At 45.7% G+C, this 26,746-nt stretch overlaps 1 protein-coding gene across 2 annotated transcripts in view; it reads right to left on the bottom strand.

Moving 5' to 3' along the window:
- RNF130 (ring finger protein 130) overlaps window positions 1-26,746 on the bottom strand; it is a 103,214-nt gene that overhangs the window by 8,298 nt on the left and 68,170 nt on the right. For both annotated transcript variants that reach the window (XM_080803727.1, XM_080803726.1), the window contains exons 4-7: window positions 12,551-12,622; window positions 10,661-10,743; window positions 3,998-4,094; window positions 1,753-1,957 (exon numbers count right to left, since the gene is read on the bottom strand). In XM_080803727.1, coding sequence (XP_080659853.1) covers window positions 1,753-1,957; window positions 3,998-4,094; window positions 10,661-10,743; window positions 12,551-12,622 — 457 coding nt within the window. The remainder of the gene's footprint in view (window positions 1-1,752; window positions 1,958-3,997; window positions 4,095-10,660; window positions 10,744-12,550; window positions 12,623-26,746) is intronic.

The raw sequence follows: 26,746 nt of genomic DNA, 5'->3' as shown, positions 1-26,746 counted from the left end.
TTTCTTTCTTTCTTTCTTCTCAGAGACCTTTATACGTGATAAGTAGACTGAGTTTTAGAGCTGCAAGTTCCGTGTTTCTGCATTCTGAACAGACCATCCACAGACCCATGGCATTTAGGTTATAAAAACTAGTAACCAAAAAGAAGCAGGCGCGACCACAATATTCCCCTGTGGGCCCAGGGGCATACTGGCAGCAGCCGGGCCCCTGGTCAGCCCTGCCCACCCCACTGGGTACTTAGCACAGTGCCTTGCACAGTGGATGCTGGGACACTACAGAACTTTGAGGGAAAAGGTGAGGTTGCTTTGGGTTCATTTAACCACATGAATTGATTAACATGTGTCGATTCTACTAAAGGTGATTCATTTGATACACGAAGTAACTTTTTTTTTTATCATCAAAATGTAAGATTTTGAAAGGGCATTTCGGCATAAAATATAATGGGATCAGAACTTAATGTAGTAGTAGGTGCTCAATAAATGTCGATCAATGAAGAGCCTACAAAAACTCATTGATAAACAAATAACCTGTTTCCTTTATTGCTATTGGATCAGTTTTTTAAAATCTACCCCCTAAAACCTGAAAACATGAAAAGCTGTTAAAACAAATCGCTGAGACGTGGTAGGAAATGAGTCAAACTGCATCGAAGAATACTTTTCCTTGTTTTATAACTGAATGAAGTCTCCTTGAGTTTAGACAAATGATAGAATAAAAGATGGGACACTGTTCATGACTACTAATCTCTGGTCGGTGGGAAACATGTGCACTGCAATTGAGCAGCCTGCACATGCCTTACTACATGGAGGAAAAATCCTTTGTGACGGCTTTCTCCCCGCCGCAGCCTCGCGGGGCTTAGGGCTGGAAGCGACAGCAAGCGACAGCACGCACTGGGGAAGGCAGCACCACAGTGGTGACAAGGAGCGCGGAGAGAGGCGGTTAGATGGACAGACCACGTAGAGGATGGAACTGAAGGGGACAGCTGGCTTGTTACAGGGTGAATGCCCAGAGGGCCCACACACACACACGCCGGCCGGCCCATGCACACTGTCCTTCAGCCTTGGCCATCGACACACTCGGAGCACTACGTCTCTTCTCGGCAACACTTCACCCCGCAAGACGTTCCAGCCTAGTGAGAGCGTTTTTCAATTAGCAATAATCGTGCCTCGGATAAACCTCATTGGCTACGATACTGCCACTGCGCAAAGCTAGTGAGAGCATTTTTAAAAGCACATCCCCGTTTGGCTTTTTCCCACCCCAGATACAATGACCCCAAAGAGGGAAGTGCCAAGACACCAGACTTCATAAAGTGAAGTGAGCAGCAACAGGATGTCTCAACTCCCCTGGAGCTGTTCACTTCTGTGTTCAGATTCCGCCCTGGCTTTGCACTAAGCCGCCTGCAGCCTGGTGCTTGCGGCTGGTGACACCACACGTGACACCCTGCGTCGCATCCCAGTGTGACCGTTTCCAACGCCCATGGGCAAGGCAGTCATCAAAGCAGGTGTCTGTAGAGCTACCGAGACAACTTGTCAGACGGCAGCTGTTCTGACTTAGTACACACAAATCCACAAGCTCCTTATTACAAGGAAAGGTCTGTCTTCCCAAATACCCGTTTCAACAGCAGTATCTGTCACTTCCTCCGTTACAGACTAACTCCCTGGCCTGGGTGACTGCCTCCTCTGCCGTCTGGAGCAGTCAACATATACCAAGCCGCAGCAGCAAACCTGCCCTGTGCCTGGGTACAGGGCCCCACTTACTTGTTACTGCAATGTTGATCTCTCCCGTTCTGGGAGTGAGCTCCCCGTCCTGAGGAAGAGGTGAGATCCCCGAAGTTCGAAGTGGCTCGAGGCCAAGAGAGTTGTCGCTGGCGAGGTCGCCTAGGGCTGATCTTCGGTTAACAGCCTGGGTTCTGGTGAGCCTTTCCATGTCAAATGCTACGTTATCAGTACATGGCAAATTTGGCTGCAAAACATTCCCAGATTAAGAGTACTTAGAAGCATAGGAAATCTCTGACAAAATTCTAAATGTCTGACACTCTGCTGAAAGACTTAAAGATTTTTTTTCCATGTGACTTCCTCTCATTTCTTTCCCCATTTACCTTTTCTCACCCAAGAGTTTTCCTTTAAAAGAAACAGATGATTTCCCCCTAAACATGATACAAAGGAAACCAAAATCCACGGGAGAGCTGAGAAAACTGGACACTTGAGCCTCACGAAGAGATGACAAGCTCTGGCGGACACAGCTAGCTGACAGACAGGAAAACGCCTCACTCTGGGTCTTCCAGTAATGCTGAGGGAGGGCAGAGAACATCGAATACTGCTTTCCTCCTACTAACTTCTCTGAAATGCCCCGCTTGGCAGTCAGTTTTTAAATGTCTTCTACCTTTAGACACAAGGAAAGCACACGACCAAGAGCAGATCGACGGTAAAAAGACCTTTGAGCTGTGGGTAAACCACTGGTTTCAAAATCGAAGCATCTGGCCCTGAAGGAGAGGTACAGAGCTGCCCTGAGCCAAAGCCTACCCACTAAAAAATGGGTGCGAAGTCTCCTGAGGTAGCAAGATGGCTATCTGATTCCCCGGCAGCCTTCAGCTCCGGCAGACAGCACTGGAAGCAGAGTGGGGAAGGATGGCGGAGAGAAGCTCAAGAATGGAGAAGTTACAGCCAACCAGACCCACAGCACCGGCTTCCTGGGTAGAGGAACTGCTCTAGATTGCCCCACAGCCAGAGGAAAATGCTTAGAATGATACCCAGTCAGAAGAGGTTTACTATGGCTTTTAGATTTAAAATTATGATAGCTTGTAGTAGACTCCAGAAGGATGTTCTTTAAAAACAAAAGGGAGATGTGTCTGTACTTCAAAGAACAGGACTGAAGGCAAACCAACCACACCAACCAAAAGAGGCGAAGTTAATACTTCTGGAAACATCTGCCACACACCAGATATCAGGGCGGATGCTCTATGCTAAACACTTCCCACGGGGGGGTGGTGACTGTTCCCCAAGTCTGGAGACATTCGGACTGTGTGACTGGTGAGTGACTGTGACTACTAGCCTTTGGGAGCCGCCAAGGATGCGGGGGACACTCTACGGGGCACAGGATGCCCCCCACCCCGATGGAATTATCTGGTCCAGTGTCAGCGGTTCTGAGGAAGAGTAACCCTATGTTCAACTATGTCAGTGACGTGGTCTCTGGAGCTGGGAGGAGCCACACTGCCCACCTGGACCACTCGGGTGTTGACCAATGGCATATTTCACGTGGGACTTCTCAGTCGGGCTTTGGGTTGCAAAGCTAAAATGAGCAACTCATCTGCTGGACACACTAAACTTCTGGTTCCACAAGGAAATCATTCATCCACTCTTTCTTGAGACCAGCAAGTATTTTATTTTCCTCTAAGGGGCGTTAATTTTGGACAGATATGTCCTCCAGGGCAACCTGGAGGAAGTCTCCCAAGGTCCTTGGTGAGTCAGTGCTGACCCGCCTGGCCAGAGCTGAATGAAGTACTGTGTGGCCTTGGACCAAAGGCCTTGCCAGGTGCTCACCACCCACCTTCACAGTCTGTAGCTGACCCAACGCCCCAGGGAGCGAAGCCAGGTTCAAGAGAACGAAACTTAAGTGATGACATAGTTTTATAAGATGCTGAATGAGGAAAAAATTTACTACAGGACCAAAGTCAAAAGTCTCTATTTCTAGCCCTTAATAACAAAACAAAACAAACAAAAACCCCCCCAAAAAACCCTGTAATGAAAGCAAACCCCATCCCTCTCTCTGCTGCCATTCTTCCCCGCATTTCTACCACCCAATGGCTTCCGAGTGGACTAGTTCAGGTCTTTATCTTCTCTTCTGGGAGTTCCCCAAGACGGGCTGGACTCTAAGAATGTGGAAGAACGGCCGTGTGGCAGAGAAAGCCTGTGCTCTCTCGGGGGACTTAACCACCCACCTGTCCCATGCTGGCTCATATGCAGACACCACCACACAAAAGGAGTGACAAAACAGGAAACATACCACAATTCCCAGGGCCTTCAAAATATTAAGTTTGCACATTGGACAGGTACAATGTTCACTAAGCCAGGGATCCACGCAGGACTTGTGGAAAACATGCCTATAAAAACAAAACACAAAAAATGGAGAGTTGTATCATGGATTATATTAGACCCAGAAACAGAATTTTTAGTTAGTCTGTTTCTCCCTCCTTTTGGAAATATTGGACCCAGAAACAGAATTTTTAGTTAGTCTGTTTCTCCCTCCTTTTGGAAATATTGGCAAGTCCTAAGAGAAAAATATTGGGGAGGTATTAAAATACAGCTGGCAGAAAACCTCCTGACCCCAATCTATATGCTGTAAACTGGCAAGTGGTATTTGGCAGTTCAGTCTTTTTATTCTAGCATTTGAAGAAACAGGATTTTCTTAAGAATGGAACAAACTATACCTTATCAATCAGTTATGCTTTATACCTAACAGCCAGAGTAGAAGGGAAACTGAAGAAGGTACGAACCAAGGGTTGAATGAAAAGTTTTCTGCACAACCATGAATTATTCATGGAACTTGGTTTCCATGTCATTTATAACATTATTTAAGAAGACTTCTAGGCAATGTTTTAAATGTGAAAGTTATGAGGTGGTTAGGAGTGTTTTGGGTGCCTAGGAATACGGTGACACTGAGCCAACAGTTTTCAGTGGAAATGTGAAGGGGAGAGAGAGAGGATGGGTGATTTCCATCACTTCCTTGTGATGGAAAAGCAGTCAGAGTCTTGCATTCTTAGAAAACGGACCTGTGCCTTGTGGAAGGGAGAGACTTTGAGGGAGCTGTGGCAATCACTTCTCAAGTTCAAGGACTCCCCATGGCAGCTGGTAGAAGCTAAAATGAGGCCCCAGAGTCCTGGTCAGAGAGGGAAACAGGAGGCTGCCAGGACACATAGCCTGGGTACCTCGGAGGAACTATACTTGGAGTCTCAAGATAAGATAAAAGAAATTTCAAGAAAGATATCAGATGGAAAGCCTTTACAAGTTTGTGAATCTGTAATTTATATGTGGCTTATAATTATATGCAGCTGCTTAAAAATGCAGTTTTCATCAAATAAAGGAAGGGGTCTAAACATCTTGCTGCTTTACCTGGGATTTGGAAGAAACATGCATGCTTACAGCTTCAACCTCAACACTGGATCCGCACCCACCTACTGATACTTGGTGACTTTGCCCTCACTTCTTTGGGTAAGAATAAAGATCTCGAAGGCTGAATTTATCAGTGCAGTGAACCAGAACTTCCTTGTCCCGGTAGGCTTTTATTTAAACCTGCAGGTTTTTACTCAAGGGGCAAAAGTCATCAAACCATAGGTGAGCCCGAAATTCATTTAGTACACACAAAGCACATCCACTTCTTGTTCCGGTATCCTCGTAGGAGTGTGCTTGGGGTTGTGGGGAGGGGCTGAGGGGGTGGGGGGAAGGGCTCCTGCCTGCAGGGCCCCATACCCCAGCAGCTGTCAACTGTGCCAGAGTTCACTGTAGTCTGGTAAAGGCTAGCATAAGGCTTCTAATCTTTCTGGGGATACAGACCCCTTTAGGTCGACTAAGTGACAGGATCCTCCACCTCACAAGGGTGCATCTGCCTAACTTCTGACCTATAGACCTCTGAGGGTCTGGCTAGTGCCGGGTTGGTTAGTGGGACAGGCGATGGAGGCCAGCTTCATGTGGGGCGGATGATGTACTTTGGGTGGTTGGCAGGTGACGGGAGAGAAGAGGCTGTGTGACCTGTGATGGGGCCACTGGCATTAGTTGTTTGCAGAGACCCTGGTTTCAGCAAGTAGCTGCAGCCTGGGGGCAAATGGTGGTTTGCTCTCCTGGCTCCCCATCATTAGCATTTTCACTTTTCTTTTTTTCTTAGCCTACTGCCTTTCATTTCTATTACTGGTTGTTCAGAAAAAGATGGTATAATCCCACATTTAATTTTTAAAGCTGCATGAGTTGAGTGTTCTTTGTTTATCTGTTCCTTAACTTTAGTTATACATGGGTTTTCCCTATGTTGGGGTTTTAAACTGTCCCTTTGAGGTTTGTCGATGTAAAGGACTGTCCCTCCATTCCCCCGTGCAGTACAGTAATGGACAACTGCAACTCACTGGGTCTCCAAGGAGAAACTCAGAATGTCTCCCTTCCCTAGCTGGCCCCAAATCTGAAGAAATTAAGTTTTTTTCCTTAAACTAAAAAAATCTTTTCCTTGTGACTGTGTGTGTACCCTGTGTTTCTCCTGTTGACCACCCCAACCCCAGTCGGCCACCTACCCACTCCCTCCTTCGACAGAGTCCCTGAGAGCCCGGTTCCCGCACCTCGCCTGGGGGGAGATGCGGAGGTTGTCAGCCTGGCTCCCACGCATGCCCCTCTCCTCTGAAAACGGCCCGGCAGCTTCCCTGTTCACTCACGGGTCCTCTGATGCAGACCCCCTGCCTCCTCAGGGCCACTGCTGCTATCTTGGTGGGTAACTGCCCTGTGCTCCTTCTTGCCCTCCTCACCCATCCCCTTCCCCTCTTGCGTCACTGCTGCACGAAGCTCGGCGGTGGCCCCCCCATTCCTCCCAGACACACTTTCTGCCGCCACAGTCTGAGCCCGCCTCCTGGCTGTGTCCGCGTGGAGCTGCCAGGCCAAGAGGCGAAGGCACGCGCCGTTTGGAGCGGCAAGTGACGAGCTGTCTACAATACTTAAAAAACCCCCAGCGGCGTGCAAATGCAAGGTACCATTAAACACGCGCTCAGCCGAAGTCATGTTAACGTTTCCCACACTAGCCCAACAAGTGGTCAGAACGTGTGTGCAGGCCTCTGGTGCCGGCACGCCCAGCACCAGCGATGTCTGACTAGCTCGCAGGTGTACCCCAGGCCCCCACGGTCACCTCAGTGGGTGGCTCCTGGGGCCAGCCAGAGAAGCCCTTCCCACTGTGATAAAAGACTCGAGCAGTCAGAGTACACGTGAGAGCAGGCAATGCGCTGAGGACCAGTGAAACGTGGAAAGAACAAGCAGATCAGAACTTCGGGAAAAAAGCTCTTTATTCCTGCAAGAAATGCTCTGGGGTACAGAATGCTGAGTGAAACCAGTAGTAGGGCGCCCTCCCCTTTCCTACTTCCTGCGCACCTCACAAATTGGAGAGGGCAGAGCGATGGCCGGAGGTGGGGAGAGGAGGGTGCACTTGAGCTGAGTGGTTTTCCCAGCTCCTCTTGGTGCCATGCAAGAGCCTGGCAAATATAGAGGGATCCAGAATTATGAAAGGTCAGAGATGAGAACTCTTCCCCCTTGCCGGGCTGGCAGCAGACACTGCTGGAACAGGCTCTCCCTCGAGGCGGGGATACGCCCGCGATGCCTGACGCAGCGGCCAGAGGATGGACCCCTTTTAGGCTCCCTATGTGGCATCCTGGACACATGGTGATCCGAGCGATGGCCCTCGGCTTCTGAAAAGTATTTTTAACTACGAAAAGAATGTTGTGGCTGACCTTTAAATAAGAGGTCTAAATAAGGTGATAGTTTCTAAGACGTGCTGGCTAACTTCCAAGGATGATCAGCTGTAATCAACAGACACAAGCAGGAGGCCCCCAAACGAGGCCAAGAGCCATCTGTCCACAGTAAATTAATGTGACGGAAGAGGAAAAAGAAAGGTCATGCAGCAAAAAGGCAGCAATCCATGAGCTCTGCTCTCTCTAGATAGGAGGTCTAAGTTCAGTCTGCAGAGAAGCTTGTTAAAAATTAAGGACAGACAGAAACAAAGGCACCTGGGCTTTCCTTGGTTCCTTACTCAAGTGAAGAAGGGAGAGTGAGCACAGCTCCTTCCCAAAGTCTGGCTGTGAAGGGAGGAGGCGCAGGACAGTGTTTAGCAATGGCTTATGACAATGGCATAGGACGGGCTTGAATATGATGAAATGTCGGCGTACAGACCGAAAGAACGAAAACTGGCAGGGGCAGAGAGTCAGCAGAGTAAGGTCCCCTGGGCACGGGGAGGCTGAGGTGGAAAGAGTGTGTCAGAACAAAAGGAGCCCGCCGCCATCCTGATGGGAAGGGACACTGCAAGGCTGGCTGGGGAGGCAGGTGCACCGAAAGCTTGAGGCCGGGAAGCGGAGGGAATTTTGGGGTCAAACAACCACAACTTTGTCCGTGAAGCTGCGGGGGAAGCTATCTGGCCAGAGTGAGGAACAAAGGCAGGAGCCACGGTGTTTAAAGGAGAATGAACAAGGAGAGCCAACCAGAGAAAGAGACGGGTGCTCTGGGCAGCACTCCAGGCCCAGCGAGGGTGGGGGGGCAGGGGGCAGAGAGAGTCCCATGGGAGGCAGGGAGGCGCCAGCACTGCCGGGCATGAGAGCTCAAGGGAGAGGTAGCAGAGTCACCCTTCTGCTCTGTTCCAAAGCCCTACAGACAAAAGAGGAAGGGCAGGATGTCCCAGGCAGAGGGAAGAAAGGAGGTAGCAACCCACAGCCCAAATTCATTTGTAAGTATCCTAGAGGGGGTCCCCCAGAAACCAGATGTGTGGGGAAGATGTGAAGTGAAGATGGAGATCTGGCCGAGGCCACCCTCTATGTAAGTGGTTGCCTCGACTGTGTGTACGGGCTGCTGCGGGCCTCTCGGGGGCGGGGGGGGGGGGCAGCCAGGGACACCGTTAAAGATCCTGTGATGCACAGGTCAGCCGCCCCACCCTCGACCGCAGAGGATCCCAAAGGATCATGTGGTCCCAAAGGTCAACAGTAGCAAGGCTCAGAAACCTTGCTCTGGGTGGGAAGCTGTCGATTCCGGTCCCACAGAACGTTGCTCGACGTGCAAGGTTAATTTTTCCTATACCTGAGAATCCTGCTATCAGTACCATTTCAGTGAGGTAAACGGCTGTGCCGAGCAGAGAAGGCTACCACTTGCTGAGGCTTCAGGAGTACGTGTAATGGAGAGCACCCGGCCCCAGAGCAGAAGGGGGACTCGAGCAGAGCGTCAGACAAGGATCCAGCAATGGAACACAACCCACCGAGGACGCAGTGCCCTGACAGCGAGCACAGAGAAACGTCGTTAAGTTTGCCAGAATTCTAACATCCAAAAGCAGACCGCAGCCACAGAAGGGCGAGGCCCGGGACGGAGGGGCACACTGTGGAGTGTTGCTCAGGTGACTATTACGAGCCACAGGCCCAGGCTCTGGGATGTGTTTTTCTGAACACTCCCCATGGATTCCGACACACCGTCTGGTTTGGAAAGCACTGGATTAAGTTAAGAGAAAGGAGAACGAAGGATGACTTTGGAACAGCCAGTGCTCAGGAGGCGGGGAGGAGGGTGAGCAAGCTTCCAGAGTAGTCTATTTTTGGCCGAGGCCCCCCTGAGGAAGACACTCTCAAGCTAGTAAGAGCCGCGATTGGCTTCAGAGGCCTTTGTTCTTGGGTCCAGATGGTCCCTCTGGGGGGGTGAGAGGGACCCTGGCCTGAAATAGGAAAGACTTGGCCTCTTCCTGGTGATTCTGGTGTCAGAGATCTGTGCAGGTGAAAACAGGTTTAAAACCAGCTAAGAGTGGGTAATGCTTTATATTGTACCTACTGATCTTCCTGGTTTGTATTTGGATGTGTATTTCCTACAGCCTCATGTTTTAAACCATACCTGATGGCAGCTGAAGGAAATATGCTAATTATGCAATTTAATTTTCTACAGGAAATGTACCATTAGTTTTGTAGATTTTCCTTTATAAGTAAACTAGATTGATTTGAATTCTAGAAGCTGGTTTTCTGTTTTAGCATATGGAATTATTCTTAAGTTCTATGATTAAGAAAAAAAAAAAAACCATCACGGATCTTTCTAGGTTTAAAATCGATGACTTTGGGAAGAAAATGGTACGGGTAGCCTCATGGAGACAACCACTGACAATTATTTCATTTGTTCACAAGTTCTGTGTTAGTAAGTGGTCAGCGTGGTTATGTTTTAAGGGAGCAGAAAAAGAAGAGTTAAAGTCTTTGATTTGAGGTTTCTCAGTAGGCGACTTTGTATTTTTTCCATTCGACATGCTTCTAAAAGAACATTTGCTCTATTTAGAACCCCACACACAAGTGAATGTGGCCTGATATATGGAGCAGTAAAGGCAGACCTTTACTTTGACTCCCCCGTTTCTGGACCATGAGACCCCGGCATCTACCAGGAGGGTCCCTGTCCCTCAGGTACAGCGGGGAGAAAAGCACGGACCCTGGCACAGGACAGTAACCTCAAGCACACCCAGCAGAGGGCCTGGCCCAGCAGCCAGTCCGAGTAACCCAGGTTCAGAAGGATTGGTCCAAGTCCTAGAGTTTTGGTTCCCGGCGACAAGTGAAAACCACAGAGCCTTCACCAGAGGGCCTAGTGATGCGCTGGGATTTAACAGGAAGAGGAGCAAGGGGCTCCTTTTGAAACCCATTAGAGTCCCAGAATTGAACATTCTTGACTGTTATGGTCTTAGGCTATGATGTGCCCAAAGGTTCTCCCCGTGTTTCTCACGAGCAGCGGAGGCCTGCTGTCAGTGTGTGCCGAGGCGCACAGCTCCTGCCGACTGCTACCCCCCTCACGGGTAATGTGGTGCCCCGCCCCCGCCTGCCGCCAGAGCCTGGTGAGCAGGTGCTGAGAGCCAGTGGGACCCTCATCCTGAGAGGGGGGCGTGTGTGCCCCACAAGCAGCACTCTGTTTTAAACAAAGGACGCGGACATACTTGCAGGGGAGAATCCGCACCACATCGTTCTGCTTGTAGCTCTCGATACAGACTGCGCAGTGATCGAAGTCGGGGTCTGTTTCCTGTGAGGAGAAGCACAGGCACGAGAGTCACAGGCTGGAATGGAAGCTATACAGAAACGGGGAGACAATCCAGCAGAGCATCTTCCCGTGGCACCCACGGCGAGCAAACCATTAGGAAGTGAACAGCTACCAACACTTCTCACGTTTTCTGTTGCTTAACTGCACTGACCCAAATGATACCAAAACCCCTCTACCTCGTTTTGAAACTATGTTGTAATAGTTATTGCTAATTCTATTTGTGAAGGGTCTTAGAAGGCAGAATTTTTACTTGTGTTTCAAGATTCAAACCCACCATCACCGTGGACACCCTCCTCTCGCCCCACCACGGTGACATTATGGCTCTGGGTCAGTGGGTTTCCCCGCACACCCTCCACAGTGTGGGTCGTCCTCCGACCACGTATCAGAGTGCGGGAAGAAAAGATGGTGAGCCCCCAAAAGACCAAGCCCCAAGGATGGGAGCTGGGGTAGAGAACAGGTCTGGGGTAGAGAACAATCATGGCCCGACCCAATCCTGGGTCTTTGTGGACACTCAGGAGGACTCAGCCGGGTGGTCGGCCACCCAGGTTAACTGGCTTCCTTCCTCACCCATGCCAGGAAGGGACTCTCCTGAGTTGTCGTGTAAGTGGAACACTACCAGAACATAAGCCAGGAAAGGGGAGATGACCTGCTGTGTCATGGCCGCCGGGACTGAAACTCAGTGGGACAACTCTGGGTAGGTCTAGGAGATGCAAACTTGGCAGAGGCGTTGGTGTGAATAAGGAAAGACTGTTTGGTGTTCGCCTGAAGGACAACATAGGATGGGTAGGTTAGACCAGCTCTGGGGAATTTCAAATGATGTGGCAGCTGAAGGCCGCCAGGCCAAGAGGGTGACTATTCCCTCTGGGATTAGACAGCGGCTGTCCTGATGCTGCTTTTACTTTCTGCCGATGTTTTTACCTGTTTCTTCCCTTAGTGTTCACTGAAAAGGTCTCCACCCTCCAGAGCCATGTCAAGGGGGTGGGAATAAAAACGGGTGAAGTCGAGAAAGTGGAGAAACTACAGAGGATGGAGAATTGTCTGAAATTACCCTCCCAGGGCTATTCATCACAATGTGAGAGCTGGGTGCGCTGCAGAAAACAGCTTTGGGCTTATGTCTGTAGAGGTGCAACTTTTCCCTCTAGATAACCGAATGCATGGCGTGCAGGCTCTAACCCCAAGCTGCTGTTTCGTCCTCATGCAGCAGAAGTGGGCTCCATGGGACGCGAGGCCTGACCAGGCAGCTCTGGTGAGCCGTCTCAGCCACGGCCTCAGTCAATGGCTTTCTCACTCAGTCTCCCCACGCCAAGGGCCCAACCCTGACACACTGGGCGCTTCCTTCCAACCGTCTGGCCCACTGGGCAGCACCTTGTGAATGACACTCCCGGGAGATGTGGGGCTCCAGGTCTCTGGTGAGCTGGTGAGGGACTAAAACACAAAGGAAGCACAGGGAAGAGGATGTATACTCCTGGCCACCGAGGGCACCAACTGACCCATGAGGGCTCTGCCTGAAGGCATCCTTGGCTGCGGTGGGACACCACGGCTAGGGGAAGGAGACCAGTGCAGCTGGTAATGGAGGAGCACTGCAAGTCCAGGAAAGTCAGAAACTCTAGGTATGTCCTCCAAATGAGGCATGCTAAGGGTAGGAGTTCAAAGGGAGGCCAGTCTAAAATGAAGCACTAGATCGTATACCCAGAGAGACACAAATGATTAGGGTGTGTTCTCTCCCACCAAATCGAAGGTGAAACTACTTTATTGTTTTTATAATGTCAAAGTTATTTCGCTACCATACCTTATCACCCTTTTTTACTGTTCTGGTGGTCAATTTGCTGATGGCTTTCTTGGCAGCATCTCCAAGACGACGCTATGACAATTACAAAGAAAAACAGACATTAATGCGAGATCTCTAGATGACGTCGTTCACTTCAAAGTCATTAAATGCATAAAGCCCCTGTTATCCCGTAACATTTTCTAGGTCACGTCACAGGAAAGGATTCTAAAAAGCAATTAAAAAATGAGAAAAACTGGCAGTTTTCCCATAGATTCAGCTTTCTGAATTGAATTACTGAATTATCCTGAATACTGAATGAACCTTGAATAGTTCAAAAGTATATATAGTGGGGAAAAAACACCAGGGTCATAACCACTGCTGCATCCCTGTGTTTAATAAACCTCTGAAATACCACAGCGTTACTGAGATCTACTTCTTGCACCTGTCAGAGCCGCAAGCACGGCCCTCATGGCTCCGGGATGATCAGAAGGATGAGTTTGAGCCTCCAATGCCCCCGCGGTGGTGCAGCACGGTGCCCAGCGAGGCAGGAGAGAGGCAGTCACAAGCTCTCCTTCCGTCTCCACCACCACAATGCTCTGTGAGCTTATTAGCAAGGTACATTTACCTTCCCAGGGGTGAGCTGTCTGAAAGGGTTAAGTCACAGAATCTCAGAGACTGGATGGACCCCACATCTGGCCAGACATTGCTAGATACCAAGGACCCACAGGGGGGAAAGACGGTGCTCCTGAATCTCGAAATGCCAGGTGAATCGGGGGACAGACCAGGAGATACTGTGACTGAGTGCTGCACAGCAGAGGATGCCTGGGTGGTGTGCGGTGCAGAGGGGTAGCCTAACACGGTGGGGGTGGGGGGCCAGGGCAGAGGAGGGATGTCAGGGAAGGCTTGAGGAAAGGAGCCCTGAGCAGAGATGTGGAACACTAGTGGGAAGGAATCTGATCAGGAAAAGCACAGGGACAGGAGGGGCCTTCTGGACAAAGGAAACCTAAGAAAAATAAATAGGCGTGAAGCACAGGACTATGAAGGAAATTATTCGATATCGCTAGGATGAGCATATACCTGACTGTGCAAAACAGAATGTTCTGGGAGTCAGAGGGCTCTATCAGTAATTACATGGGACAGTGGGTGCAAACAGGCATGCTGAGACAGGTGGTCACTCTGCACACAAGCAGATCTTGAACGGTGAAAAGAGGCAGATGCTGAGCCTGAGGGGGGATGGTAGGAGCTAAGAGAAGGGGAGACCTTGGATTTTATATCCTGAGGATGAAAAAAAATCATAGAAACATAAACATTTTAGGGGAATTTAAAAATAAACAAAAGAAAATAAGTTAATAAACTTCTATGTATCTACCCATCATCCAGCTTCAATGATCAATGTTTTACCAATATTTTCCATCCTTCCATCCATTCCCTCCTCTTTACTGTGCTAGAGGATTTCAAAGCATATCACAAAGCATTTCACACATAAAACTGTCACTATGTCTTATAGATAGGGGCTTTCATTTGCTGCCACTGTCTCATCTAACAAAATTAACAATAATTTATCAACATTATCAAATGCTCAGACTATACTATAATTTCCCCAGCTCTCTTAAAAATGTCTATTTTTATTTTTCTTATATATTTATTTATTTGAGAGAGAGAGAGCATGAGAGGGGAGGTCAGAAGGAGAAGCAGACTCCCCGTGGAGCTGGGATCCCGATGCAGGACGTGATCCCGGGACTCCAGGATCACGAGCTGAGCCGAAGGCAGTTGGTTAACCAACTGAGCCACCTGGGCACCCAAAAATGTCTATTTTTTTTTTAAGATTTTATTTATTTGACAGAGAGAGGTCACAAGTAGGCAGAGAGGCAGGCAGAGAGAGAGGGGGAAGCAGGCTCCCTGCCTAGCAGAGAGCCTGATGCGGGACTCGATCCCAGGACCCTGAGATCATGACCTGAGCTAAAGGCAGAGGCTTGACCCACTGAGCCACCCAGGCACCCCCAAAATGTCTATTTTTTAAAAAAGATTCATCTGACAGAGAGACCACGCAAGCTCACACATATGTGGGTGGGGGGAGGGGAGGGGCAGAGGGAGTGAGAGACTCTCCCCACCCCTATTATGGCTGAGAGTGGAGCCCAACCTGATCTCATGATCCTGAGATTATGACCCGAGCCGGAATAGAGAGTTGGCCATTCACCCAACTGGCCACCCAGGCGAACCCCAAACATATCTTTTTATATAGTTGGCTTGACTCAGGGTACAAAGTCCAAACATTGCATTTGGTTGCTGTTCCCCTCAATTTTCTTAGTCTGTGAGAGTCTCCTCTACCATATATGTATCTTTTGAGCCTGTGGAAACAGAATTGACTTAAACTGCATATATTGAAAGTGTACAATTAGATATATACTTCTAAGCTTTTACTTATTTGACAGGGAGAAAGAAAAAGAGAGCACAAGCAGGTAGAGCAGCAGGCAGAGGAAGAAGCAGACTCTCCGCTGAGCAGAGAACCCCATGCGGGACTCAATCCCAACACCCTGGGATCATGACCTGAGCTGAAGGCAGAGGCTTCACCCACTGAGCCACCCGGGTGCCCCTACAATTTGATATTTTGACATGGCCCACAAAACCATGACTACCATTAAGACACCGTATCTATCATTCCCCAATTTCCTTGTGCCTCTTCCTAATCCCTTCTTCCCACCACGGCTTCTGTCCACCGCCTACTTTCTGCTACTGTACTTTCTATTTTTCAGAGTTTTACATAAATATGATACACTATGTACTATTTTGTATATGGTTTCTTTCATTCAGCATAATTATCTTAAGATTAATCTATGTTGCTGCAAGTGCCAACAGTTCATTGCTTTCTTACTCTACGTAGTATCCCACTGTACAGATACACCGCAATTTATCTTTTTACCCTACTGATGGAACTTTTGTATTGTTTGCCAGGTTTGGGCTGCAATGAATAAAGCTGAAAACCACCTTACTGACTTGTATAAGTCTTCGTGAGGACATGCGCTTTCTGTTCTCTGGGGCAAATACTTTACACAGTAGGGAAGACTGGCAATAGGGTAGTGTGTTTGACTTTTTAAGAGACCGCCAAAGTGTCTTCCAACGTGAGTGGGCCATTTTTATGTTTCCACAAGCTGTGTATGAAAATCCCATTTCCTCCACAACCTCACCAACACTTGGGTGGTCAGTCTTTTCCATCTGATTGTAATCACTAAGAGGTATGTAGTGGTATCTCACTGTAGCTCAAATTTGCATTTCCCTAATGACTAATGACAGTGAGCATCTTTTCATGTACTTGTTTGCCATCTGCATATTTTCTCTGGTGAAGTGTCTGTCTGAATCTTTTGCCTGGTTTTCTATGCAGTTGTATGTTCTCTTATTATTGATTTGACAGTATACTACATATATTTTTTAAAGATTTATTTATTTATTTTGGTGGGGGAGGAACACAGGGAGAGTGAGAGTGAATTTCAAGCAGACTCCCTATTGAGTGGGGAGCCTGATGTGGGGCTCAATCTCATGACCCCAAGGGCACAACCTGAGCTGAAATCAAGTGCTGGAGACTCAACCAGACTCAGCCACCCACAGACTGAGCCACACAGGGGCCCCTATATTACATATTCTAGATCCCATTCTTTTTGCATACATTTTCTCTCACTTTCTGGCAAAAGTTCTTAATTTTGATGGGCAGTTTATCAATTTTTCACTTGTGGACTGTACTCTGGTGTCATATCTAAGTAATTTTTGTCTATCCCAAGATCATAAGACTTTCCCCTATTTTCTAGAAGGTTTATTGTTTTAGGTTTTGTACGTAGGCCTCTGATCTATACTGAGGTAATTTTGTATATGGTGTGAGGTCCTGAGCACAGGTTTGTTTTTGGCATATGATACACAATTGTTCCAGCATCATAAACTCATCTTTCTCCACTGAACTGCCTTTGTACATCTGGCAAAAACCATTTGCCCATAAATGTGTGGGTTTGTGTCTGAACACTACTTTGTAGCATGTATCTATTACTAAGCAAATATCACACTCATTAATTTCTTATAGTCATTAATTTCTTATAGTGCTTTGTAAAAACAAATTTGAAATCAGTGTTACACCTCCAACTTTTCTTCCCCCTTCTTTCCAACATCCTTTTGGTTGTTCTTGATCCAGTGTGTTCCCATAAGAATTTTAGGTGAAGCTTGTCAATTTCTATAAAAAAAGTTATCTCGGATTTACATTAGGATTGATTGCACCAAATGCATAGATCAACTTGGGGAGAAGTGACATTTAACTAGCACTGAGTCTTCCCCTGAACACTGTGTATCTCTCCATCTGATTAGTTCTTAATTTCTCTCAGCAATATTTTATAGTTTTCACTGTACAGGTCTTACATATCTTTTGTCAGATCTCTAGCAATTTCCTGTTTATTTTCTGTTTGATGCTAATGGAAATGGTACTTAAAAAAATTCAATTCTCATCCAGTGCGCGTATGGAAATAAAATTGATTTTTGTATTATATCTCTCAACCTTGCTAAGCCCATTTATTAGTTCTGGCAGCCTTTTTATAGACACCACCAAATTTTCTAAATAGATGTTAAAGTCCTTTGTGAATGAAAACTGCTTTACTTATTCATTTCTTTTTTTTAAAGAGAGAGCAAATGAGAGTAAGCAGAGGAGGGAGAGAGGGTGAGGGGGAGAGAGAACCTCAAGCAGGCTCTTTGCCCAGCGTGGAGCCTGACGTGGGACTCGATCTCAAAACCTCGAGATCATGATATGAGCTGAAATCAAGAGTGGGATTCTTAACCGACTGAGCCACCCAGAGGCCCCTACTTATTCATTTCTGATATGGGTACCTTTATTTATTTATTTATTTATTGAAGATTTTATTTATTTCTCAGAGAGAGTGAGTGATCAAGCGCACAAGCAGTGGAAGTGGCAGGCGGAGGGAGAAGCAGACTCCCCAATGAGCAGGAAGCCAGATGCAGGACCTGATCCCAGGACCCTGAGAGTGAGATCATGACCTGAGCAGAAGACAGATGCTTAATCAACTGAGCCACCCAGGGGTCCCTCATTATGTTCTTTATTCCTTGTTGTGCTGGTTAGAACTTGTAGTACAATGTGGAAATAAAAGTCATCGAAGCACAAATCCTTCTATTGTTCCTAATCTTAAAAAGAAGCATCTGATCTCTCACCATTTCATATGATGGCAGAGCTGCTAGTTTTCCATTGATGCCTCTTGTCAGTTTAAGGAAGTTACCTTTTATGCCTAGTTTATAAAAAAGTTTTAAAGTCAAGAATAAATGTTGGATTTTCACAAGTGTTTTTTCCTCCATCTACTGAGACATATGGTTTTCTTTTCTTCTCTTTTTTTTGTCTGTTAATATGGTAAATTATATCAATTAATTTCTTAGTGTTTAAATAGCCTTGCATTCCTGGGATCAACACAACCTGGTCATGATGAATTAGCCTTCTTATATATTGTTGGGTATCATTTGCTAAAATTTTCTTTAGAATTTTTCCATTTTTGTTCAAGAGGGATTCTGGTTTACAGTTTTCTGTTTTGTAATGTTTTCGTCTAGTTCTGGTATCAGGATGTTGCTGGCTTTACAGGATGAAATGGGAGGTATTCCTGCCTTTTCAATTTTCTGGAGTTTGTATATTTCTTCCTTAAATATTTGATAGAACTCAACAGAAACCATCTGCCTGGAGTTCGTTCTTTCTTTTTAAGTTTTACACTACAAATGTAGTTTTCCTGGTAGATAGAGAGCTAGTTATCTTTCCTTCTTGAATGTGTTTTGGTCATTAGGGTTTTTCATGGAGTTTGTCCATTTTGTATTAATTGCCATAGAACTGTTCAAAATATTCACTTATTATCCCTATAATCTGTAGTGATGTCATTGCTCTCATTTTTGATACTGCTAATTTATGCCTTCTCTCCTTTCTTCCTGAACATTGTGGCCACAGGCCTATCAATTTTATTGATTTTTTTCTTAGCACCACTGTTTTTCTGTTTTCTAGTTCACTGACTGCTGCTATGATCTTTTATTGTTTCTTTTCTTCTGTTTACTTTGGATTTAATTTGCTCCTCTTCCCGAGTTTCTTAAGGCATAAATTGACAGTATTCAGAACGTTCACCTTCTAATATACGCACTGCTTTAGTGGAATCTTGAAAATTTTGATATTCTGTGTCCTCATTTTCATTCCATTCAAATGATTCTCCCATTTCCCTTTAAACCATGACTTATTTAAAAGTTCGTTTCTAAATATTTGAGAGTTTTCCGAAGACTTTTGTTGTTAAGTTTCTGATTTTTTAAAAAAGATTTATTTATTTGAGAGATAAAAAGAGAGAGCCCACACGAGCATGAGTGGGGGGCAGGGGCAGAGGGAGAAGCAGACTCCCCATTGAGCAGGGAGCCCATCACGGGGCTTGATTCCAGGATCCCAGGATCACGACTTATGCTTAACCAGCTGAGCCACCCAGGCATCCCTGATTTCTGATTTAATTCCAAGTGGTCAGAGAACATATTCTGCAGGACTCAAATACCATTAAATCCACTGAGACCTGTTCTATGGCTCCGAGTACACTTGAAAAGGCTGGATGGAGTGTTCTTTAAACGTCAATCAGGTCAAGTTATCAATGATGTCTGTTTAAATCTTTTTTACATGCTCACTGATTTTTTTGTCCACTTCCTCTTTCAATCGCTGAGAAAGGGGTAGAGGTCTTGGACTGTTAACTGCAGGGCTGTCTATGTCTCTTGCAGCATCCCTTTAGTTTTCACTTCATATCATTCTGGAGTTTTCTAATTTGTCAAGAGCATAAATGTTTAGGTGCCAAGTCTTCTCACCAATCGAATAATTTCTGATCAAGAAGTGACACTCACCGACTGAGAAGTCCCCTGAGAACAAGAACTGTTCTCCCTTCTGGCTTTACGATTTGACTACACCAAGAATCTCATGTTAGTGGAGTCCTATGGTATTTGTTTTTCTGTGACTGGTTTATTTCACTCGGCAAATGTTTTCAAAGTTCATCAGTGTTGGTAGTGTATTGCAGAGCCGTCTTCCTTTGTAAGGGGAATGATATTCTGTTGTATGCACACACATTCTGCTTATCCACGCGTCTGTCGGTGGGCACCTGGGTTGCTCCCATGTTTCAGCTACTGTGAACAATGCTGGGTTCTCTACTCTATTCCACTGGTCTGTCTTTAGGCCCTCACCATACTGCTTTGATTACTGTAGCTTTGTAGTAAGTTACTAAATCAGGCAATGTGAGACTTGGAACTTAGTTCTTATTCAAGATTGTTTTGGCTGTGCAGCTCAGAGAGTCAAATCACCATTTCACAACAGGGGGAAGATGAAGGGAGAGCAGGGCTGGGAGAGTGCACGTTGGGATGTATGATGTCCAAGGCCAAGCATTATGAGTACTGAGACCTGGCTACTGGAGACAGCAAACATCGGTCATGGTGGCCTTGACCCGAGTCACAAAGTGGAAAGACAGAAAGAAAATCCTGAGTGGAGGGGCCTTTAACTGGGACAAGGTGGTGGGAGCAGGGTAATGTTTAAATCTTACTGAATTTCCTGAGGAAAGGGCGCAGACCAACTTTAATGAAGGTAGGTGGAAGAGTCTCCCACAAACCCTAGAGGACAAGTAAGTAGTCGGGGTCAAACCACCAACTGTAGTGTTATTCTAAAAGGATATAGACTCGGCAGCTGTGCTAAAGGGAAGAGAAAAGGGGTTCTGACAGTCCCAAGAGCCAGGGAACCCAGAAACCAGCATAAAATACCTCCCCACACTCCTGAGAGAGAGACTGCTCACTGAACAGAAGCCTCAGCAGGTGACTCTGAGATACAACCAGGGACGGGGACATTTCTCAGGCTCCACTTTACAGATAAACAAAACATAACGAGGGAGGGAAGATCAGATAATCCAGGGCGGCCCACTCCCCTGAGGATCTGAAACACCCACAACTCCCCCCCCCCAAAAAGAAAGGGCCCTCCCTTCCTGAGGAAAACAAGATCTGGACTGAGCAGAACAGGAACGGGGTGGGGGGGGGGAGTTGGGGGAGGAAGGAGAGAGAAGCTTCCGACACTAGAGGAAACTCTTAAAACTTGAAGCTCATCTTTTCTGTTTGCCATTTCTCAGGCATCCCTGATCCCTGTTGTCGTCTGTTTTCTTGATGATATGATTTCATATATTTTTGCTGTTGTCTCTTAACTGTTTCAGGCAGGAGGGTAAACCAAGTTCATAATCTGATTCTATTTTGGCCCCAAACAGAAGTCTCCACAATACTTTTTTAAAAGGCCATTTTAAAATGATAAAACTGGGTTATTTGTCTAACAGAGTGTCCCATATTCTAAATTTGGCTGCTTGTTTCCTCCTGGTGTCATTGTACTTGGTCTATTTCTTATGAAACAGCAGTTAGATTTAGGCTCGCCTGCTCTGGTGAGTGTACGTCCTAGAAGGTGCTGTGTGCTTCCTCACAGCCCCCAGCGCCAGGACGCGGTGTTCGCCTTCCCTGCCCTCCTGGACATCAAGACTATCAATAGATTCAGGCTTTGTCAGCTCCATCCATCCACTATCCAGCTCCCTACATCCTCCAGCTGATCTTAGCATCCACTGATGATCACTGCCTAAGGCTGGCAGTTCATGAACGGTTACAAAATGGTGGTTCTGTAATTCATCGATGAGCTGGAATTCTTTTACAAGGAACTTCCCCTCACCAACTAGCTGGTTACAATGCAATAATACAATGTGTACAGAAGACTCAAGATGAATCATTTTTAAGGGTCATTTTTTTTTTAAAGTAGGCTCTATAACCATTGTGGAGCCCAACTTGGGGCTTGAACACACGACCTTGAGTTGGGACAGAGATTCATTATTTTATTAAGGATGTAAAATGGTAATTTTGCCATTCCTTCTGCATTTAGTAGCTGGAATTTTTCCATGAACAGGGGTGTTCTTTGTTACTGGGTTGTCATTACCATGGACAGAGGAGCTCTGTATTCTTTTAGAAAAAGGAAAAGAAACCAGGATTTCACACTATTTCCAATTCAAAAATTAGATCACAATGTTATCACTTAATGTCTTTAATTTTTAAATATTTTTTCTTATTGTGAAAAACTTGGTTTCTAAGATCATTACAATTACTTATTTGCTTTATCTTGCAAGACACATACAATAATTTCAGTATATGTGCTGCCGAAGCGAGCACCACATACAATAATTTCAAATAACAATACCACTAACAGTAAGATAATTCAATGCAGCTGACTGTTTTAATTTTTTTTTAATCCTTAGACTATATCCTGGTAGAAATGTACTGTCCAAAAAAAGTGCCCTAAAATAATTCCTTCCTCCGTGCGTGTATGCCAGCATCTTGAAATATATTTAGGTTCATTTGTTTCCATTTATTTTCAATTTTGATGATTCTTTCTTCTTCTTTAAATTATCTACAACAGTCACACAGTTCCAGAGTCAAAACTGTAAAACCAGGTACAATGAAGTCTCACTTTCATCCCTAGTTTCTCCACCCTGTTCTCTTTCCCCTCAAGCAAGAACTCTTTTTTAAGAGAATTCTGCTCTATCCTTATACTGTTGCCTTCTGGAAATAAAAGCTTGCACCTGTAGTGTGTGTGCAGACGTGCTATATACCTCCATTTACATGGGTGTATTTTCACAGTCCCCTTCTTTCTTACAATAAACTAGTACATAAAACTGTTCTGTATAAGGGTGTACAAGGGTGCCTGGGGCTTCAGCTGGTTGCTACTCTTTGTTTCAGCAGGTCATGATCTCACTGCTGTGAGATGGAGCCCCATGTCGGCGCAGTGCAGAGTCTGCTTCAGATTTTCTCTCCTGTTCCCTCTCCCTCCAGCTCACACGCTCACTTGCTCTCTCAAATCAATAAATATTAAAAAAATGATATTTCTTATTACTAAAAAAATAAATAAATCTTAAAACAAAACAAAACAAAACCCTGCAGGCAGCAGACAGAGATCTTTAGACTGTCCTTCTGTTCTACAGCTCCAGTGCATTCGGAGTCTTTCATGGTGGAGAGTGCTAGTTTACTCCAGCAGACTCCTACTGACGGACGTTTGGGTGGTTCAAGTCTTTACATTATAAAGAGTATCAAGATGAACAGTACTGCATATATATGTCTTTTTTCACTTTTTAAGGCTATGATGCTACAGGCAAGTTTACTAAGGGATAAGCACATATGAGCTTTTGCTAGCTGTTACAGAGTCCAGTCAACCCCCACCCCATGAACTGTACCATTCCGCATTCTTTTCATCGGTGTATGAGAATTCTTGTTTTCCCACCACTTGGTCAAGAGGGAACGCTGTCAAACTTTAGAATTTTCCTTTTTGATCAATAAGAAACGATATCTCAGTATATATATATTTTTTCTCAGTATAGTTTTTAAGTCGCATTTAACTTATCAGTGTGGTTGAACATCTTTTACTATTTTAAGTACCACTTGGCATTTTTCTAAGTGAGCTTTTTTTTTTTTTTGGCCTATTTTTCCCTATCAGGTTTTTAGTCTTCTTTATATTCAAGGATACTAAGCCCTTTGTGTGGAATATAAGTAAACATCATAAGTATTATAAATATCTTTTTCTAGTTTGTCATTCATGCATGTTTGGTTTTCCTTTAAAAAATTAAAATATGGAGTCAAACTTATCAGTCATTTTTTATTCTACTCTATTTTGAGCCATAATTCAAAGTTTTCCAAGTTCTCTGTAATAAAGGAAAATTTAGTCCATTTTTTTTCTTCTAATATTTGTAGTTTAACTGTTTATAAATAGATCTCTGATTCATCTGAAATTTATCCTGTTGTGCAATGTAAGGAATAGTTCTAATTTTGTCTTTTTTCAGTTGTCCCACAACCACTTATTAAAAAGTTCATCTTTCTCCACTGATTTGAGATGATGTTTTTTATAATATACTGTACTTAAATTTCTACACGCAGTAGTTTATTTTTGGAGTTTGCATTTTTGTTCTATGAGTCTGCTTACTCATGGGCTAACTTTTAACATTCTTTTAAACAAGAGGCTTTATTATGTATTATTAAACTTCGTGTGGCCAGCCACCCATCACTGCTCCTCAATTTTTTTTTTAAGATTTATTTATTTGACAGACAAAGATCACAAGTAGGTAGAGAGGCAGGCAGAAACAGAGTGGGGGTGGGGGGTGGGAAGCAGGCTCCCTCTGATCAGAGAGCCCAATGTGGGTCTTGATCCCAGCACCCTGGGATCATGACCCAAGCTGAAGGCAGAGGCTTTAACCCATTGAGCCACCCAGGTGCCCTGCTCCTCAAATTTTTAAGTTTGTTTTTTTTTTTAATTACTCTCTACTACTTGTTCTTCCATATGATTTTTATAATTACCTTATCTAACCCCCAGAAAAATGAAGGCAATTTTATTCCATTTGTATGGAGTTGTATTTTATTGTATTTGTATTTTATTGTATTTGGATTGAGTTAAATTTATGAATAAACTTTGGGAGAACTGACATCTTCATTGTACTGAATGTTTATATTCAACAGGAACAAGGTATGTCAGGAGCGTTTTGTAGTTTTCCTCATGTAGGTTTTACACAGTGTTTGAGAAGTTCATAGAAAGATTAAGCAACCCACCCATTCAGTTGTAAATGTTGCCTTCCATCCCATTATATCTATTGATTTTCTTCTATATGTTAATTTTTTAAAAAAGATTTTATTTATTTGACAAGAGTGAGAGCACAAGCAGGGGGAGCAGCAGAGGGAGAGGGGGAAGCAGGCTCTCTACAGAGCTGGGAGCCTGATGAGGGGCTTGGTCCCATGACCCTGAGATCACGACCTGAGCCGAAGGCAGACACTTAACCACCTGAGCCACACAGGTGCTCCTCTATACGTTAATTCTATATCCCATTGCTTTATTAAGTCATCTCCCTGTTTTGTATGGTTCCATTGGCCTTTGTGGGATTTTCAGATCGATGCTCCTTTCAACTGAAAATTGAGATACTTCTCCAAGCCTTATGCATCTTGCTGCCTGCTCTTACTGAATTGCCCAGGTCTGTACCTGCAGCAGGACATTAAAGAGGGCAGCTCTGCTTCGGCCTCACTGCAGGGGGAATGTCTTCCTACTTACCTGTGGGGGACGATGTAGGCTTCCAGGCTTGTGTGTGTGCAGGTGCAGGCTACTGAATGCCCAACACCTGCTGTGCTTCCCACCGCTCCGAACAGGCTCCTGTATCAGAGCCTGTGGTTCTCTCTGCAGAGGCTTCTGACCTCTCTGCTTTCTGGATTCGTGACTCTTAGGGCCACCAGAACCACCCCCTTTCTTCCCTTGGCTGCCTTCTTTGGACCCTGCGGCTGTTGGCAGCCTGGCTTGACCATTGCTTTTTCTGGAATTCTTGGGGCACCCTGCGGCCTGGTGTCATCAAAGATGTCTGAGGACTTTTCCTTTTGTTATCCTACCTGCTCTCTGTGTTTATTGTTTTAAAGGCATCTAGGGAAATTTAAAACACAAACAAAAAAACCCCCTACTGCTCCCATCTTGTTCAGCTCAAGATTTTGCTAAAGAATTGTAAGCAGGAGATCCCTGATGAGATGGGAGTTTTGGAGAATTGAGGCCTGGACTCCTCAGAAAATGCTATGTGGACACAGGGAAGCGTGGGGGCAGTGAAGACCCAATAGTGTTGAGGGCTTCGGTGACTCAGGGCCCAAATCAGGCACGTGGGGGCAGGGAAAGGGGAGAGGGCAAAAATCCAGGGAGATTTAGGGGGTAAAATGGGCAGAACCTAATGGCGAACAGCCGTGGGGGCATGACAACAGTGGGGAGTCAAGAGTGTCAGCTCCCTAGCTAGGTGCCTGGCTCTGTGGGAGTGGCACCACGTGAGGGTGTTTCAGAAAGAGAAAAGCGGGTGCTGGGGGGAGAGGGGCTCAGCGTCAGCAAGCTGCTACCAATGCACACAGGTTATCACATTAGACAATGCTTCCAAGTATCTGGATCCATTCCCCCTTATACTTCTGAACTTTCAACATCTCCTGTGGCAAAAGGGAAAAAAACTCGTCTTTCCTCTGTATTTGATACGAATGTCACTTATCTTCCTTGTAGTATCTTTCACTAGACTTGGCTTCTGTGTTACTGCTTCTTGCCGACCCTGTCCCCAATGTTCCCGAAGTCACTCTGTGACATGTACACCTCAGCCAGCCACGGTTCTGGTCTTTTACTTGAATCTGTCTAAAAGCCGCTGCTTTTTTCCCTCTTGCTCTTAATACTATTTGTGTTCTGCTGACTCTCAAAATCTAAGATGAAGCACAAATTCGCTTCATTTTTAAGTAAGTCCCTTATCTATATCTGACGACCAAGCCGTTAAGTCACTGTTTTTCAAGGTGTGGCCCATGGGGCTTAATAATAATATGAAATAATGATATCTGGAGTAACTAAGATGTATTCAATACACACCATGTGCAAGGTACTGTTCTACACCTTTCTCAGGGCTGACTTGTGTAATCCTCATATTCATTTTATAAGAAAGAACTACATTGTACACATTTTACAGAAAAGGAAATTGAGGCACAGAAAGATTAAGTAAATTGCCCAAATCCAAAGCTGGTAAGCAGGTCCTATCTAGACTTCCTGAATCAGCCAGGAGGGGGAAAATGTCTTGGGTATTTGCACTTTTAAAGTGCCCCCACCAAAAAATAAAGGGGGGGGTCTCCACACAATTCCTCTGCATACTGAAGTTTGAGACCCACAGAACTACGTATACTCTCCTGACCCTGGTTTCCAAAGCCTTTCCCCTAACACTCCATGCACTCACTCATATTCTTTGTACTTCTGACTGTACTCTATTCACTATGTAGTAAAATTACCCAAGTCTCCACCGTGGGACCCACAGAGCATTAGAATGGAGCAAAACCACAGGGACGCATCACTCTGCGAAGGAGGAAACCCAAATCAGACAGAGGTTAGGAGATGTGCGTCAAGTGAATACAAGTGCTGGGACCAGAGCCTCCCTCCTCCATTCTAAAGACTGCAGAGACTTTCTGTATTATAAAATACAAAGGGATTCTGATTGCCAGGGGCCACCTGACCTTACTTCACTCTGTTAAAGGCACGGATGGTGCCAATGTGGACACAGTTCTAGATGTGGACGCAGGGCACCCAGGTTTTAAACTGGTAGAAAACAACTCTGGCTTCACTGAACAGGAATAATTTGCTCAAAGCCAGCT

The sequence above is a fragment of the Martes martes genome (assembly GCF_963455335.1).
Source record: "Martes martes genome assembly, chromosome: 5".
Classification (NCBI taxonomy): domain Eukaryota; kingdom Metazoa; phylum Chordata; class Mammalia; order Carnivora; family Mustelidae; genus Martes; species Martes martes.
Note: the sequence above shows the minus strand (reverse complement) of the source record. Positions and strands in the feature narration are given on the sequence as shown.